At 45.6% G+C, this 19290-nt stretch overlaps 1 protein-coding gene across 2 annotated transcripts in view; it reads left to right on the forward strand.

The window, feature by feature from the left end:
* Positions 1-19090, forward strand: part of LOC109868431 (syntaxin-binding protein 1) — a 38453-nt gene extending 19363 nt beyond the window's left edge. The window contains exons 7-20 of one of the 2 annotated variants that reach the window (XM_031802902.1): positions 4227-4375; positions 6274-6358; positions 6723-6853; positions 8190-8297; positions 8602-8665; positions 8761-8826; positions 8950-9030; positions 10130-10268; positions 10517-10626; positions 10839-10940; positions 11074-11159; positions 12774-12928; positions 14133-14294; positions 17288-19090. In XM_031802902.1, coding sequence (XP_031658762.1) covers positions 4227-4375; positions 6274-6358; positions 6723-6853; positions 8190-8297; positions 8602-8665; positions 8761-8826; positions 8950-9030; positions 10130-10268; positions 10517-10626; positions 10839-10940; positions 11074-11159; positions 12774-12928; positions 14133-14245 — 1389 coding nt within the window. In that variant the 3' untranslated portion in view covers positions 14246-14294; positions 17288-19090. The remainder of the gene's footprint in view (positions 1-4226; positions 4376-6273; positions 6359-6722; positions 6854-8189; positions 8298-8601; positions 8666-8760; positions 8827-8949; positions 9031-10129; positions 10269-10516; positions 10627-10838; positions 10941-11073; positions 11160-12773; positions 12929-14132; positions 14295-17287) is intronic. The other variant, XM_031802903.1, reaches the window with a different exon arrangement.
* Positions 19091-19290: the final 200 nt, after the last annotated feature.

Here is a 19290-nt window from a genome sequence, read left to right on the forward strand (position 1 = left end):
GAGAGACAGAGGGAGAAAGACAGAGGGAGAGAGAGAAGCGGAGGGAGAGAGAGAAGCGGAGGGAGAGAGAAATAGACGGAGGGAGAGAAACAGAGAGATATGGAGATTGATCAATCCAGAAAGAGCTAAGCAGAGAAAATCGAATCACATTGTATTTGTCACATGCTTCGTAAATAACAGGTGTAGACTAACAGTGAAATGTTCCCAACAATGCAGAATTTAAATAGTCGAAAAAATACAAGCGCAAGATACAGAGATCCTAGAATAGCCAGAGAGATCGATTGAGATGGAGAAAGGTAGGAGGGAGAGAGAGATTGTGAAATGCTGTAAGTGAAGAGAGAGGATCAGAAAGAGATGGAGGGATATCAGTAAAGAGAATCAGATATATATAGTGCCTTGCGAAAGTATTCGGCCCCCTTGAACTTTGCGACCTTTTGCCACATTTCAGGCTTCAAACATAAACATATAAAACTGTATTTTTTTGTGAAGAATCAACAACAAGTGGGACACAATCATGAAGTGGAACGACATTTATTGGATATTTCAAACTTTTTTAACAAATCAAAAACTGAAAAATTGGGCGTGCAAAATTATTCAGCCCCCTTAAGTTAATACTTTGTAGCGCCACCTTTTGCTGCGATTACAGCTGTAAGTCGCTTGGGGTATGTCTCCATCAGTTTTGCACATCGAGAGACTGACATTTTTTCCCATTCCTCCTTGCAAAACAGCTCGAGCTCAGTGAGGTTGGATGGAGAGCATTTGTGAACAGCAGTTTTCAGTTCTTTCCACAGATTCTCGATTGGATTCAGGTCTGGACTTTGACTTGGCCATTCTAACACCTGGATATGTTTATTTTTGAACCATTCCATTGTAGATTTTGCTTTATGTTTTGGATCATTGTCTTGTTGGAAGACAAATCTCCGTCCCAGTCTCAGGTCTTTTGCAGACTCCATCAGGTTTTCTTCCAGAATGGTCCTGTATTTGGCTCCATCCATCTTCCCATCAATTTTAACCATCTTCCCTGTCCCTGCTGAAGAAAAGCAGGCCCAAACCATGATGCTGCCACCACCATGTTTGACAGTGGGGATGGTGTGTTCAGGGTGATGAGCTGTGTTGCTTTTACGCCAAACATAACGTTTTGCATTGTTGCCAAAAAGTTCAATTTTGGTTTCATCTGACCAGAGCACCTTCTTCCACATGTTTGGTGTGTCTGCCAGGTGGCTTGTGGCAAACTTAAAACGACACTTTTTATGGATATCTTTAAGAAATGGCTTTCTTCTTGCCACTCTTCCATAAAGGCCAGATTTGTGCAATATACGACTGATTGTTGTCCTATGGACAGAGTCTCCCACCTCAGCTGTAGATCTCTGCAGTTCATCCAGAGTGATCATGGGCCTCTTGGCTGCATCTCTGATCAGTCTTCTCCTTGTATGAGCTGAAAGTTTAGAGGGACGGCCAGGTCTTGGTAAATTTGCAGTGGTCTGATACTCCTTCCATTTCAATATTATCGCTTGCACAGTGCTCCTTGGGATGTTTAAAGCTTGGGAAATCTTTTTGTATCCAAATCCGGCTTTAAACTTCTTCACAACAGTATCTCGGACCTGCCTGGTGTGTTCCTTGTTCTTCATGATGCTCTCTGCGCTTTTAACAGACCTCTGAGACTATCACAGTGCAGGTGCATTTATACGGAGACTTGATTACACACAGGTGGATTGTATTTATCATCATTAGTCATTTAAGTCAACATTGGATCATTCAGAGATCCTCACGGAACTTCTGGAGAGAGTTTGCTGCACTGAAAGTAAAGGGGCTGAATAATTTTGCACGCCCAATTTTTCAGTTTTTGATTTGTTAAAAAAGTTTGAAATATCCAATAAATGTCGTTCTACTTCATGATTGTGTCCCACTTGTTGTTGATTCTTCACAAAAAAATACAGTTTTATATCTTTATGTTTGATGCCTGAAATGTGGCAAAAGGTCGCAAAGTTCAAGGGGGCCAAATACTTTCGCAAGGCACTGTATATAGTAGTGATGGGGGGGGGGGGGGGGGAATCATGCAGTTACATATCGGGATATTATTTTTCATTATATGTCGTATCGTTTGTACAATATCATTTTTGTGCTACTTGACCCCTACCTGCACCAAAACTCCAGTATCTTCTATTTAAATAGGGAGCCAATTTGTTTTCAGCTCTTTGATTTCCATGACTGATCTAAAACACATCTTCTCATGGCTCTCCCTTGTCCCTCTGCAGCAGACAAATGGTGAACAATATGTTTGGAACATCAAATCGCAATAAAATCACCGTATCGAATCGCAATTCAAATAGAATAGTGAGAATGGTAATACATACCGTATCGGCACCAAAGTATTGTGATAATATCGTATTGTGAGGTCTCTGGCAATACCCAGCCCTAAATAGATGGATAGATAGCAAGGAAAGCACATAGGGAAAGGAAGAAAAAGGGAGCGATTAAAACAAGAAAGAGAGAAGAGAGAAAGACATATCCAGCCACCTAGGTCCCTTTATCCCCAGAGCCACGGCAGCTTTAACACACAGCTGACGGAGTCTGCCAAATGGTACACACTATTCCCTTTATAGTGCACTACTTTTGACCAGGGCACACTATATCGGGAATAGGGTGCTACTTGGGACGTAGACTGACTGTGTGAGTCACCAGTGAGCTAAGGGTTGTTTACTGATAGACTGTTTACTGATAGACTGTTTACTGATAGACTACTCCAGATCTACTCACAGCTCTCTGGCTGGATGACGATGCTTTGCCCATCCTGTCTCAGATGATTATTTCAGAGCCATAGGTTTTTGCTCCTGGCGAAATGCTGCCTCATAAGCCTGTCTAAGGACCCCGCCTCATTGGCTCCCTCAGCCTCCCCGCACCATACGGCAGCCAATAGGAGTGGGGCAAGGAGAGGGACCCATATGCACAGCAGAAGGGTGGTCATGTGACCTTGGACAGATGGGGCCACAGGGTGGGTGGTTGTGTTCTATAGGAAGGGGAGAGGAGAGGAGAAGGAGAGGTAAAGGAGGGGAAAGAGAAAAGTAGAGTGGAGGAGGGGAGAGAAGAGGAATGGTAGAGGAATGGCGAAGGAGAGGAGAGAGAAAGGACAGAAGAGAGGAGATACAGTGAGAGATACAGACGGTGAATGTGATGAAGGGTGGGGGAGGAGAGGAGAGGAGAAGAGAGGACTGCAGCAGAGACAAAGGCAGGAAGGAAAGGCCATAGTCTAGGCACTGTCACTGAATATCAGCTCATACACACATACAGAAGCTAGGAGGCCTGATTTTGCCCTCAGAAAGACCCAGAGTAGGCCAGTAGTACAAAACAGGAAACCTAGATAGAAAATACTCTGTTGTTGCTATCAAATTATTACACCATCACAATTCGTAGAACATAATATACAGAGTAACTGTGGATCAACATGTTATAGAACTTAGCCTTGTAGAAAAATGATAACACACACACACACACACACACCCACACCCACACACACACATACACCCACACACACACACACACACACACACACACACACACACACACACACACACACACACACACACACACACACACACACACACACACACACACACATACACCCACATACACCCCCCCCCCCCCCCAGTGTACAGTGTAACTGTGGATCAACATGTTATAGAACTTAGCCTTGTAGAAAAATGATAACACACACACACACACACCCACACCCACACACACACATACACCCACACACACACACACACACACACACACACACACACACACACACACACACACACACACACACACACACACACACACACACACACACACACACACACACACACACCCACACACACACATACACCCACACATACATACACCCACACACACACACACACACACACACACACACACACACACACACACACACACACACACACACCCACATACACCCACACACACACACACAATGTTAGATGCATTTTATGGGGCAGTAACTCCCAGTACCATAACTGTGGTAAGCTAGGTAGTGTGCATGATAACTATCTTCTATAAAACTGAGCTTATCAACAGTCCAGTTGGTTAGAGAATGATGCTCTTTTCCCTGCCAATGTCTGCTCTGCTTACATAAAGCACTATACAAATAACATTTTATTGATTAAATTTGATTGTGTGTGTGCGTGCGTGCGTGTGTGTGTGTGTGTGCGCGTGTGTGTGTGCAGGTGTACTCTTTGGACAACCCGGATGCCTTCCAGAGTTTCTACAGCCCCCATAAGACCCAGCTGAAGAACCCAGTGATGGAGAGGCTGGCAGACCAGCTGGCCACCCTGTGCGCCACCCTGAAGGAGTACCCTGCTGTTAGATACCGAGGGTGAGCCACAGGGACACAAACATGACTGCGTCCCAAATGTCACCCTATTCCTATATAGTGTACTTCTGGGCACTGGTCAAACGTAGTACACTATGTAAATAATAGGGTGCCATCCTTTCATTTATCTAGGCAAGTCAGTTAAGAACAAACACTGACGGCCTAGGAACAGTGGGTTAACTGCCTGTTCAGGGGCAGAACGACAGATTTGTACCTTATCAGCTCAGGGATTCAATCTAGCAACCTTTCGGTTACTGGCCCAATGCTCTAACCACTAGCCTACCTGCCACTTGACAGAAGGGAGACAACTTCTCATTGACAGAAGGGAGATAACCTCTCATTGACAGAAGGGAGGTAACCTCTCATTGACAGGAGGGAGGTAACCTCTCATTGACAGAAGGGAGGTAACCTCTCATTGACAAGTGGTAGAAAATACCTCATTGACAGAAGGGAGGTAAACTCTCATTGACAGAAGGGAGGTAACCTCTCATTGACAGAAGGGAGGTAACCTCTCATTGACAAGTGGTAGAAAATACCTCATTGACAGAAGGGAGATAACCTCTCATTGACAGAGGGGAGATAACCTCTCATTGACAGAAGGGAGGTAACCTCTCATTGACAGAAGGGAGATAACCTCTCATTGACAAGTGGTAGAAAATACCTAATTGACAGAAGGGACGTAACCTCTCATTGACAGAGGGGAGATAACCTCTCATAGACAGAAGGGAGGTAACCTCTCATTGACAGGAGGGAGACAACCTCTCATTGACAGGAGGGAGACAACCTCTCATTGACAGAAGGGACGTAACCTCTCATTGACAGGAGGGAGACAACCTCTCATTGACAGGAGGGAGACAACCTCTCATTGACAGAAGGGAGGTAACCTCTCATTGACAGAAGGGAAGCAACCTCTCATTGACAGAAGGGAGACAACCTCTTATTGACAGAAGGGAGGTAACCTCTCATTGACAGAAGGGAGGTAACCTCTCATTGACAGGAGGGAGGTAACCTCTCATTGACAGGAGGGAGACAACCTCTCATTGACAGAAGGGAGGTAACCTCTCATTGACAGAAGGGAGGTAACCTCTCATTGACAGAAGGGAAGCGACCTCTCATTGACAGAAGGGAGACAACCTCTTATTGACAGAAGGGAGGTAACCTCTCATTGACAGAAGGGAGGTAACCTCTCATTGACAGAAGGGAGGTAACCTCTCATTGACAGGAGGGAGACAACCTCTCATTGACAGAAGGGAGGTAACCTCTCATTGACAGGAGGGAGACAACCTCTCATTGACAGAAGGGAGGTAACCTCTCATTGACAGGAGGGAGACAACCTCTCATTGACAGGAGGGAGACAACCTCTCATTGACAGAAGGGAGATAACCTCTCATTGACAGAAGGGAGGTAACCTCTCATTGACAGAAGGGAGATAACCTCTCATTGACAGAAGGGAGATAACCTCTCATTGACAGAAGGGAGGTAACCTCTCATTGACAGAAGGGAGATAACCTCTCATTGACAGAAGGGAGATAACCTCTCATTGACAGAAGGGAGGTAACCTCTCATTGACAGAAGGGAGATAACCTCTCATTGACAGAAGGGAGATAACCTCTCATTGACAGAAGGGAGATAACCTCTCATTGACAGAAGAGAGGTAACCTCTCATTGACAGGAGGGAGGTAAACTCTCATTTACAGGAGGGAGGTAAACTCTCATTGACAGGAGGGAGGTAAACTCTCATTGACAGGAGGGAGACAACCTCTCATTGACAGGAGGGAGACAACCTCTTATTGACAGGAGGGAGACAACCTCTCATTGACAAGGAGGGAGACAACCTCTCATATTTTCAGTTTTCAGAATCTGTCTCTGTCTGTCTGTCTGTCTCTATCTCTCTCTATCAGTGAGTACAAAGACAATGCCACCCTGGCCCAGCTGTTGCAGGACAAACTGGATGCCTACAAGGCTGATGACCCCACCATGGGAGAGGTGAGGCAGGGATGGAACGAGGGAAGGAGGGGAGTGTGCTTAATAGATAACAAAATGAGAGGCAGAAGGAAATGTTTTAGCAGTGAAAATATGAGAACATAGAAGAAGATACTAAACTGAAATATATTGTTATCGTGTGCTACTTTAACAAGCACCATGCTACAAAGGATCCCACCTTGCACTCACTGTGGCACTTTGTAATTGTCTTTCAATGAAAAACGTGTTATAAATGAAATGTATTACTATTATTATTTATACTACATACATCTTTCATGTAGGAGCAATCAGGACACAGAGTGAATCTGCACCTCTCTCCTCTACCCCTCCTCCGTCTCTCCATCTCTCCATCCTACTTTCTCTCCAGGGTCCTGATAAGGCTCGTTCTCAGCTGATCATCCTGGACAGGGCATTTGACCCCGTCTCCCCCGTCCTGCATGAGCTCACCTTCCAGGCCATGGGCTATGACCTGCTGCCCATCGAAAACGACGTCTACAGGTACGCGTGTGCATGTGTTTGTGTGTGTGCATTTTCCACTGTGTGTGTGTTTCTGTATTCACATCCCTGTCTTCAGCTGTCTCTAAGGAAACAGACAGGCTGAGGCCTAGCTAGCTGCTAAGGTTTAGGTGTAACTACTGTAAATAGAAGAACACAAACAGTTCAGGGAGGGCTGCTGTAGCGCCCACAAAACGTTCACTCCAAGGTAATCGTCTGTGGTGTTTTAGATAACTAGAGACTTTGATCAGAGTACCTTTCTCATCCACACACATTCAGGACTCGAGCATCTGTGCCAGGTTCGAAGAATAGCTTTGGAATCTGGTTTGGTTTTGTGTTGAAATCCTTGGCTGTGCTGGAAATCCTATGTGCTAGAGTTTCTGTAGTCTAGAAAGTGACATAATGTTGCTAAAGTTGATTACAGTAAATATACCTGAAGTGCTTTTGCCTGTTTTTATGTATAGATCCAATTTATCTTTGTCTCCCCCCCTGTCTGTCTGTCTGTCCCCCTGTCTGTCTGTCTGTCTGTCTGTCTGTCTGTCTGTCCCCCTGTCTGTCTGTCTGTCCCCCTGTCTGTCCGTCTGTCTGTCCGTCTGTCCGTCTGTCTGTCCCCCTGTCTGTCCCCCTGTCTGTCTGTCTGTCCCCCTGTCTGTCCCCCTGTCTGTCCCCCTGTCTGTCTGTCTGTCTGTCTGTCTGTCTGTCTGTCTGTCTGTCTGTCTGTCTGTCTGTCTGTCTGTTTATCTGTCTGACTGTCTATCTGACTGTCTATCTGTCTGACTGTCCATTCATGTCTGTCTGTCTGTCTGTCTGTCTATCTATCTATCTATCTATCTATCTATCTATCTATCTATCTATCTATCTATCTATCTATCTATCTATCTATCTATCTATCTATCTATCTATCTATCTATCTATCTATCTATCTATCTATCTATCTATCTATCTATCTATCTATCTATCTATCTATCTATCTGTCTGTCTGTCTGTCTGTCTGTCTGTCTGTCTGTCTGTCTGTCTGTCTGTCTGTCTGTCTGTCTGTCTGTCTGTCTGTCTGTCTGTCTGTCTGTCTGTCTGTCTGTCTGTCTGTCTGTCTGTCTGTCTGTCTGTCTGTCTGTCTGTCCCCTGTCTGTCTGTCCATCCGTCTGTCTGTCTGTCCATTCATGTCTGTCTGTCTGTCCATTCATGTCTGTCTGTCTGTCTGTCTGTCTGTCTGTCGATCTGTCTGACTGTCCATTCATGTCTGTCTGTTTCTGTGTCTGTCTGTCTATCTATCTGTCTGACCATTCATTTCCGTCTGTCTGTCTCTGTGTGTCTTTCTGTCTGTCTGTGTGTGTATCAGATATGATTCCCCTGGGATGGGAGACACTTCTCAGAAGGAGGTCCTGCTGCATGAGGATGATGACCTGTGGGTGGGGCTCAGACACAAACATATCGCTGAGGTGTCCACGTAAGTCATCACACACCCATTTCTCTCTCTCCTTCTCTCTGTCTCTCCCTCTCTGCTTCTCTCTCTCCCTCTCCCTCTCTTTCTCTCTGCTTCTCCCTCTCCCTCTCTTTCTCTCTGCTTCTCCCTCTCCCTCTCTTTCTCTCTGCCTCTCTCCCTCCCTCTCCCTATCTCTCTCTCTCTCTCTCTCTCTCTCTCGTGTATGTCACTGCCACTGGTTGATATTAACTCAATAAAGTCAGAATAAAGTCGAGCTCTACTACTTACAAGTTCTCTAATGCTGTCTATCTTCGCTAACTGCCATCAGGGAGGTGACACGCCAACTGAAGGACTTTTCTGCTAGCAAGAGGATGAACACTGCTGGAGAGAAGGTAAGGAGGTAGAGATGCTTTCAGAAAGCCTCTCTGTCAGTACGTTTTTATGGCTGAGTGGAGAGCGAACGTGACCATGTTCTGTGTTCCAACAGACCACCATGAGGGACCTCTCTCAGATGCTGAAGAAGATGCCCCAGTACCAGAAGGAGCTGAGCAAGGTTAGAGTGTGTGTGCATGTTTGTCTGTGTCTCTGTGTATGTGTGTGCATGTGACGTGTGTGTGTGTGTATGTGCGTGCATGTGACGTGTGTGTGTATACTGACCTCTCTCTGTGTATTGCAGTACTCCACTCACCTGCAGCTGGCTGAGGACTGCATGAAGCACTACCAGGGCACAGTGGACAAGTTGTGTCGTGTGGAGCAGGTAAAGGAGAGGAATGGGGGAATAGGGGAGAGCAGGGAAGGAGGGGAGGGGAGGAGGGGAGAGCAGGGAAGGGAGAGGAATGGGGGAATAGGGGAGAGCAGGGAAGGAGAGGAGGGGAGGAGGGGAGAGCAGGGAAGGGAGAGGAATGGGGGAATAGGGGAGAGCAGGGAAGGAGAGGAGGGGAGGAGGGGAGAGCAGGGAAGGAGAGGAGGGGAGGAGGGGAGAGCAGGGAAGGGAGAGGAATGGGGGAATAGGGGAGAGCAGGGAAGGAGAGGAGGGGAGGAGGGGAGAGCAGGGAAGGGAGAGGAATGGGGGAATAGGGGAGAGCAGGGAAGGAGAGGAGGGGAGAGCAGGGAAGGAGAGGAGGGGAGGAGGGGAGAGCAGGGAAGGGAGAGGAATGGGGGAATAGGGGAGAGCAGGGAAGGAGAGGAGGGGAGAGCAGGGAAGGAGAGGAGGGGAGGAGGGGAGAGCAGGGAAGGGAGAGGAATGGGGGAATAGGGGAGAGCAGGGAAGGAGAGGAGGGGAGGAGGGGAGAGCAGGGAAGGGAGAGGAATGGGGGAATAGGGGAGAGCAGGGAAGGAGAGGAGGGGAGGAGGGGAGAGCAGGGAAGGAGAGGAGGGGAGAGCAGGGAAGGGAGAGGAATGGGGGAATAGGGGAGAGCAGGGAAGGAGAGGAGGGGAGGAGGGGAGAGCAGGGAAGGGGCAGAGGGATGTAAGAGGTGGAAAGGGATGAGAGGATGAGAGAAGAGACTCATTCTAGGGCACTATAATGAACTCAGTGGTTAGTGTCCGCCCTGATGTTGGAAGGTTGGGAGTTCGATCCCAAACCGAGCCATACCTGTAAAAAATAGGATCTGATGAATCCTCTACTTGGCACTCAGCATTAAGGAGATTGGGGGTAAGGCCCTGCGATAGACAAGGGTCCTGTCCAGGGAGTGTACTTGTACATCAAGCTGCCTCACGCTACAGAAACAGGAGATAGGCTCCTGCTCCTATGAGACATTCTGACGCTACTTATTACTTCCTTATATAGGGCACTATATATTGAATAGGGTGCTATGGGATGTATCGCTAATCTCCTCTCTGTCTCTGGCACGTAGGACCTGGCCATGGGTACAGACGCTGAGGGGGAGAAGATCAAGGACCCCATGAGGGCCATCGTGCCCATCCTGCTGGATGCCAATGTCACCACGCACGACAAGATCCGCATCATCCTCCTTTACATCTTCCTCAAGAACGGTGAGATTGAGAGACGCTTGACCTTTAACCCTAACATTTACCCTAACCCTAGCTTCATGTCCACATCCCAGTTCAACCCTAGCCTCAAACACAACCTTAACCCTAGCATCCTAACAACTGATCTAGGATCAGATTTTCTTGTTTATTCCTGAAGCTTATCGCCATTTTGCGTGGTAAACAAAGGGTATAAATGATGGTTTAATGGTAACCTATAAGAGCTTAACAACCTGTGGTGTGTTGTGGGGTAGGCATCACGGAGGAGAATCTGAACAAGCTCATCCAGCATGCTCAGATCCCACCTGAGGACAGTGAGATCATCACCAACATGGCCCACCTGGGTGTGCCCATCATCACAGATGTGAGTCAGCACTTCCACCTTCTGTCTATCCAGCCTCCTCTTCCGTCCCTCCTGGAGCTGCAATCAAGGGCATAGATGCACCAACACCTTTTCAACACCTACTACATACCATCTCTCTCCCCTGCCCATACTCTCTCTCTCTTTTTCTGTCTCTCTCTCTTTCTCTCTACCCCTTTGTTCTCTTCACCCCATGTTCCTCCTCCCTCCTCTAGTCCACCCTTCGCAGAGGAAAGAAGCTGGACAGGAAGGAACGTGTGAGTGCGCAGACCTATCAGCTGTCTCGCTGGACACCACTGGTCAAGGACATTATGGAGGTCAGTTACTGGACATTCACATAGTCTGTGTGTGTGTGTTTGTGTGTGTGGGTTTCTGGCCATGCCAGCTTGTCTTTAGTGTGTATTTTCTAACCGTTCTCTTGCTCTGCCTCTCTCCTTGTCATCCCTATAGGATGTTATTGAAGATAAGCTGGACACCAAGCACTACCCCTACATCTCTACCCGCTCCTCTGCCTCCTTCAGCAGCACTGCAGTCAGGTACACACACACACACGCACGCACACACACACACACACACACACACACACACACACACACACACACACACACACACACACACACACACACACAGACACACACACACACACACACACACACACACACACACACACACACACACACACACACACACACACACACACACACACACACACATCAATAAAATGTTATTTGTATAGTGCTTTATGTAAGCAGAGCAGACATTAGCAGGGAAAAGAGCATCATTCTCTAGCCAACTGCATTGTTGATAAGCTCAGTTTTATAGAAGATAGTTATCATGCACACTACCTAGCTTTCCACAGTTGTGGTACTGGGAGTTGGAATGTATTGCAGTATAGTCACTGGAATGTATTGCAGTATAGTCACTGGAATGTATTGCAGTATAGTCACTGGAATGTATTACAGTATAGTCACTGGAATGTATTGCAGTATAGTCACTGGAATGTATTGCAGTATAGTCACTGGAATGTATTGCAGTATAGTCACTGGAATGTATTGCAGTATAGTCACTGGAATGTATTGCAGTATAGTCACTGGAATGTATTGCACTATAGTCACTGGAATGTATTACAGTATAGTAGCACTATTGAGATTACAAAGAATGGAGGGTCGTAGATTAATAGTAATTTGAGCTCCGAGGGTGAGGGGAGATCAATACTCTGATTGGCTGTAGAAGAGAAAAAGGGCGGGACTATGAGCAGTGAAACTAAACACATATTCTGTTACGGAGAAGAGGGCATTTAATGAAACAAACAGTACTGCAACAGAGGGCTCTGTTCAAACGTAATGCACAAAATAAGGAATAAGGTTCCATTTGGGACACAGCCATGGTATCTGACCCTCACACTACTACCACAGGGAGAGAGGATTGATGGTGTTGTGGGCACTGGGGAATGATGAGAGGGTGCTGACACATTGACCCCTGCATCCTTGCATATCCCTCTCCCCTCTTGACCTTCATTGTGTGCGCATTGATCAGATCTGTGCTGCTGAGAATGTGAGCCACATCCACCAGTCATTTCCCCCTCCAATGTTATTGACTTATTGGGAAAGAAGCTCTGGGAATCCAAAGGCAGGCTCAGTTACATGAGCACATTTCACATCCATGTGCGAGGTGGGGTGAAACACCTCCCACAGCCAAACACGCTCACACACACTGGTTGCAATCCAGACTGACTACATTACAGACGTTAGACTGTGCAGGGAGGCATCAGATTGCTATATCATATGATGTGGTTTGCTGATACATTATAACTCTTGCGCATGACTCCCCCCTAGCTATTTTAAGATGAATGCACTAACTGTAAGTCACTCAGGATAAGAGGGTCTCCTAAATGACTAAATTGTAAATGTAATCCAGGCATTGTGAGATCTGGCATATGTCTGCAATGTATTCGGCCTGGAAGGTGGCGGTGTGTGTTATTGACTCAGTTGGAGACAGACCCTGGAACAAAGACAGGTGGGTCAGATTAGCCAGGTCTCTCCACCTCTCTTCCTAGTTAGATAGACTCATTCCTAACCCAGTACAGCAGTGTTGAAATAGTAAGACTGTGATATTCCACCCTTGTGATTGTGCTTCTCCCTCCCTGGCAGTGCCCGTTATGGCCACTGGCACAAGAATAAGACCCCAGGCGAGTACCGCACCGGGCCGCGCGTCATGGTCTTCATCATCGGAGGCGCGTCCTTCAGCGAGATGCGCTCTGCCTACGAGGTCACGCAGGCTAACGGGAAGTGGGAGGCTATCATTGGTGAGTCTGACACCGGGGGGCGCCACTGGGCGCAGGCCGAGGGGGGGATACGAGGGACTCCTCCGTAGGGAGTGTGACATTAGTGGTACATTAACACACGGATTCCTTTCATTTATGCAAGAATGCAGATTCATTTCAAATGGACACATAGCCCCTCCCCCTGGGTACTTGTAGGTCTGAAAAGTCTGGATAGGTAGCCACAATATGGTAATATGTCCACAATGCCCTCTGATAGGCTAGGTGGAATGGCTGATATCTACACAATTCTTTTCAAGATCTACACATGGTGCTTTAGGGATGGGGGCTAGGACGTAGATTGTGAAATGGGCGTCCTTCACTAACTGACTGACTCTCGTAAATTAGCTACTTCTGTTTTGTCCCTATTCATTGTGGTCAGCACAGCAGAACATGAATACACATGTCTGCCATCATCAGTGCCAATGTAACTGTATTCTGTTCCCACTGTGTTGACCACAAGTGAATAAAGAAGAAGGAAGCAGAGATGTCATCCGGATAATCTTTCTCTCTTTTGAGCGTCTACCGCAATCGACTGTACTTCATGAACATTTTGACTCATCCACACACCAACATAGTTGACCTCAATTCGCTTTCTAACTCCCATACACCCACACCATGAATCCCAGTCAGTAAAGGTTAATTAAGCGTAAGCTTATGTCATGACCCTAGTTTGCCTATTGAAGCAATCAACACTTTTTTTTAGTGCTAGACTTAGTGCTAGACTTAGTGCTATATCTAGCAACTTAGATGGAGGAAAACATTATGTTTCTGATGAACAATTACCTGGAATGCCACCTGTGATATATTTAAAGCCCTTTTGGGTGACATGTGTTCCCTGTCCATTGAATGTTGTCTGTCAGCCAGTCCTAAGGGACTGGTGTCTCCTATGTTGTTTTTGCTGTGCTATGCTTTTGCTTTTGGATTCAGTCTTGTTCTGTCTAAAAACACTGTTGTCTTTGAATTGCAGCTACACCCTGTCTTTTTCTGTGCATCTGGGTTTCGTGTGTGTGTGTGTGTGTGCGTGTGCGTGTGTGTGTGTATGTACAGTATGTGGGTGGTGCTGTGCAGTGGTGTGTTTAACCCCTTCTTTTGGAGATGGCAAGGAAGGGGCAGAAGAGAGAAAGTGGCATGGGAGGCATGGCATGTGATGAGAAATGAGCGTGAAGCGCCCTCTGTTCCTCCACAGGTTCCACCCACACCATCACCCCCATCAAATTCTTAACGGACCTGCAGCACCCTGACTTCCGAGAGTCCACTAGGGTGTCCTTTGAGGAGCCAGACGCAGGCTCAGACGAGTGAGACAGACAGAGAGAGGGAGGGAGGGAGAGAGAAATCACACTCTGACAAAGTAAAGGCAGCCGCGCAAAGAAGCCCTTTCTGAACCCCCACAGCACAAGGGCTTTTTTCCCCTCCGTACTCCTCTTACTACACTCAGTACTGTTTAAACTCCGCCCCCTACCCTCAGGGATGGCTGTCTGGTCCCTGGCTCACTGCATTTCCCAGTTACCTCAAGCTCCACCTCCTGCAGGCCAACACCCAATCACAGTGTGATACAGTGTGATACAGTGTGATTGGTGACCCCCACAGCCAATAGCGATTGGCCATGCCATGCTGCTGACCGATAGAATGGGCATGTGTTGCAGTATCTGTCTGTTGGGCCTTCAGGTAGTGAAGCCTGTGTGAGCTGGCCTTGCTACAGGCGTCCTGACCTCATCCCTGCTGCCCCTCTCCACCTCCACATCATCTCAGCTGGGTGGATTAAATCGCCCTCTCTGCCCTCAGGGCCCTCTCAGCCTGTTTCATACCCTACTTCCCAGAATTAATCCTTTTTTGGCGCAGATTTAATCTACCCCCGAGATCCATCTTTTTCTACTTTATTATTACGATCTAATTATTTTTTATAATTAACACCTTCAAGACAATCAACTTGATTTAGTGGTTTCTTACAGGATAGGTCCTTGAGTTGATGTTGGATTTCAAGAAAGGATTCTCGTTCTTTTCGTTCTCTCTTTTTTTCAACTTTCTCCCCCTCTCCTCCACTTCACGCTCTCTCAGTCCACCAGACATCACATGCATGCTTACATGGCCCACGAGTCATCTGCAGAGAACACCAATGTATGTCCCTACTGCTATCTCCACTCCCTCTGACACTGTGCTTCTCTGCAGACACTGACACTGGGAATGTAGCGATGTTCACTCGATATGCTTTAGCACCTAGAAAAGATGCGACACATCATAAAAAGACTTCACAATTGCCCCCCTCACTTTCTTTCGCATATAGCTCCATATTTCCCCCCTAGCAACACCATATGTTGCCCATACAGCATAGTCAACCAATAGTAGACCAATATGGGTTTTGGGACATAAAGACAGGAATATAAAAGCACATCATAGGTCTACTTTTCGAACACCAATATGATCAATTACCACATCACTGCCTAATTTTGGGATTTTGTTTAATTAAGTAAGTAAGATTTTCCCCACACTGTCAAAGATATTTTCCTGCACACTTTGTTAAAGGGATAGTGTGAGATTATGACAATGAAGTCATTTCTTTCTACTTCCCCAGAGTCAAATGAACTAGTGGATAGAATTGTTATGTCTTTGTGTCCAGTATGAAGGAAGTTAGAGGTAGTTTCGCAAGCCAATGCTAACTAGTGTTAGCACAACGACTGGAAGTCAACAGGTACGCTAGCGGTATCCACAAGTTCATCTGACTCTGGGTAAGTAGAAAAACGGCTTAATTGCTAGTCTCGCACTGTCCCTTTAAAGCTGTCTCCTGAGTGAGTTTCCCTCAACACATTAGCAAAGGACATCCATTTCGTTCTTGCTTATCTGCTAAAGCTATATCCTTTTTAAACAACTTTTGGTTTTATGGTTTTGGTGTTTTCTTAGTATCGATCACCGTGCAGTATGGACTCTTTACCACATACTGCCACATTCAACACTTCCAGAACAAAATGACCATTGTTTATTTACAAAAAAACAGTTTGTTTCTGTTATCTGGTATTTGGATATGTAGTGAGTGTTGGGGTGCAACATGTATCAAAGTGTTGTGTTTCTGGCCAGAGGCCTGCAAAGCTGTGTGTTTCAGACGCTGAGAGACAGGAGAGAACCAGGCAAGGCCAGTCCAAAGTTGATCTGTGACTAGTGCTCACCCCAACCCCACCCCACCCCACACTCCCTTACACCCATGATGCCTGCATCCCCATGGTGACTCAACTTAAGATGGACTTGCCTCTTCCTCTCCTGTCTCTGTCTATGCCTATTGATGCTGGGATAAACCACTCCTGATTGGCTGTCATGCCACAGCTAGAAAGGCCTAACTGCCAGGGCCAATTATATTTACTGAACTTTAATTGAATTCTACCTAGCAACAGGTAAACCTATGCGTCTTCCTTGTTGAGCCAATATGACAGAAACATGCAGCTTTCCTTTAGAAACAAACCGATGAAGAATAACAATACTACTGATTAAACTGTTGAGTAGGTATGGGGAGTAAATCAAAACTTTGGTCCAGCGGTCTGCTTTATGAAGACCTTGGTTTGTCCAAGATGGAGGGTAAGCCATTGACACACTCAACATCTTAGTGACAAAGTGATAAACTAGATGGACAAATGTTTGGTTGACTCCAATCCTATACCTCCTGAGTTATACTGTGTCCGAAATGTGTCTTCAGCTATGAAAAAGTCAGCTCATTCATATTTTGGTGGTGCTGTTGTGTTTAGCTTTCAATTTCAAATTTTCATTCACAAGCATAGGCAAAATTACTTCCCTGATGTCATCCAATCAGAGAACGGTTGGACTGAAATCTGCTTTTCTTTTTTTGCAGTGTTTTGACCAGGTTTTTCATATTGCTGATGTTTGCATGCACTGTGATAAAAGCTTCTTAGGTCACATGCACAAGCTTACAGCTGGTTGGCTGCACTCTCCTATAGGTGTGGTCACAGGGTTCTACCACCAGCGCTTTGCGGCTCACAGAATCCTGCCTGCTCTGTGATGTCTGTGCATGTGCGTTTTTGGCAGGCAGTCCATTACCCCACCAATCTTCTTTCAATCTCTAAAATGTGTGAATAGCCCACACATCGTATGATAACCAATAATGATAACCAATACATTCTCCAAATGCTGACTATCGACTATGATTTCAGGTTTTTTGGTTGTACGTATATGTTTATCTTATTTCCAATTTTTTTTTCTTCTCAAGAATACAGTGGTTTCATCTAAGCATTCAGAGCAAGAGCTGAAAACACATTTTCCTAGCAGGCTTATGTTTGGTCAGCTCTAATATAATGCTCTGTCTGTGTGCTTCCTCTGCTGCGTATCTGTCCACCTCTCTAGGATCAACCCATGTCTTCACCCCCACCGCCCTCCTGGAACAGCTCAAGACCATGAACAAACCAGATGAGGAACCAGCAAGCTAAAACCACCCAGCCCCATCTATCTATCTCCTTTCCTCTACCCTACACATCCCCCAGTCATCCTCCCAGTCATTCTCCCAGTCATCCTTCATGAATTGTGGAAACATCTCATCTTGCACGAGAAGAATAAGAATATAAAACAATGATAGCATTGGTGAAAAAAATATATGTTGAAACAGAAGTAAAATCATGTTGCAAGTATTCTCATGTTTTACAATGGATGCAAATAACAGAACTTATTTAAAAAATGTTTAAATATCAACTAAGGTAATTTGAAACTGAAAGTACCAAATGTAATATTGTATGCTATGAAACCTGCTAGAATGTGTAAAATGTAGAGGTTCTCTCTGTTTGTTCCCTCAGTTTATCTTATTGGTGTGATTTTTATTGGTAGTGGGTGGAGGAGGGATGCCTTACTGGAGTTGGTTGGCACTAGGAAAGTCAATGCAGTAAGATCATATCACTCAACATGCAATATAACTCATCCCTGTCCTATTAGGGGGAAGAATCCTAGCTGGTCAAGACATTTGTATCAGTAGCATACAGGGATGGAACCTAAGGATTTGGGGCACTGACCAGCCAGGCTAGAAGACCACAATTTTTTACTAGTCCAAAATCTGTGCCATGCGATATTTGAAAATACAACATTTCACTAGCCGTTGGACTAGTTGGGCATATTTTCTACTAGCCCGGTCTGAAAAGTACTAGCCATAGGCTAGCAGGCTAGCTTAATTTCCATCCCTGGTAGCATGCCTGAACATTGTGTGGGCTGTTACTGTATATCCTTTAGTATGGCAACCCAAGAGATCCTTCAGTGCTATCTGTGAGTTAGACAGTAACAAACAGCCAAACTGACCCTAGGTCTGATGATAGAGAAAAACGGGACTCTGTAAATAGCTACAGAATGGTAGAAGCATCCTTCCTCCAGCCATAAGACTGAAACTATTTACTCACCACATCCTTTTCCTTTTCTCTGGAGAGATTTCACGGTTGAGTGTCAAAAGGCCATTGCTTGCAGATGTTTAAAGAATAATCATAAAGGGCCGATTTGTATTTCAGTATTGTATCCTGTCACATTGTAAGTCTTATCATTGGTTAGTATCAAAATGTTTAACCGGGTCATGCACTGAGTAGTGTGTTGTGTATATGCCATATGTTGATGTTTTAGTGTCCCACTGTTGACTGGTGATGTTTCTGACTGTGAAGTAGTAAAAGATTTCCTTTAAAAAATGCCAATGTGAAGTCACGTGTTTGTGATGTTTTAGCTGTAGCTGTAGCTGTAGTGGAAAATAACTAATATCTATATTTTGTTTGTCTGTCCGTTTTATCTTCTGGTACATTTTAACTCTTCCAATGGTGAATGGCTTTGCAAAGAAAATGTAACCCCAATATTTCTATCATTTTATTTCTCAATTTTTCCTCTATTGCCTGGCCAAACAGGTTGTATATTGATAGCACTATGCGTTTTCTGTTATGCCAACAATTAATTTCATTTTTTCTATTATCAGTTGCTGTTGTAAAGGTTTCACTGTCTATTCAATTAATTTATATCCAAGTTATTTGTCAGAGGGAAGAAATATTAATAAATGAAACATAAGTCTGTCCTAAACCGGTTGAACTTATTGGGATTCTATATTTGCAAGTGTTGAAGCACAAACAAAAGTATACTTCATGTGTACCAATGTACTAAGGCTGTCTAATAAATTGGCTTCCATTACAAGGACAAAAGACTCATCACATTCTTTAGTCCAGGTAGCCATTTGATTACCTGTTCAGGAGTCTTATGGCTTGGGGGTAAAAGCCTTGTTGTCCTAGACTTGGCACTCCGGTACCGCTTGCCATGCGGTAGTAGGGAGAACAATCTATGACTGGGGTGGCTGGGGTCTTTGACCATTTTTAGGGCCTTCCTCTGACACTGCCTGA

This window comes from Oncorhynchus kisutch, linkage group LG23 (genome assembly GCF_002021735.2).
Source record: "Oncorhynchus kisutch isolate 150728-3 linkage group LG23, Okis_V2, whole genome shotgun sequence".
Classification (NCBI taxonomy): domain Eukaryota; kingdom Metazoa; phylum Chordata; class Actinopteri; order Salmoniformes; family Salmonidae; genus Oncorhynchus; species Oncorhynchus kisutch.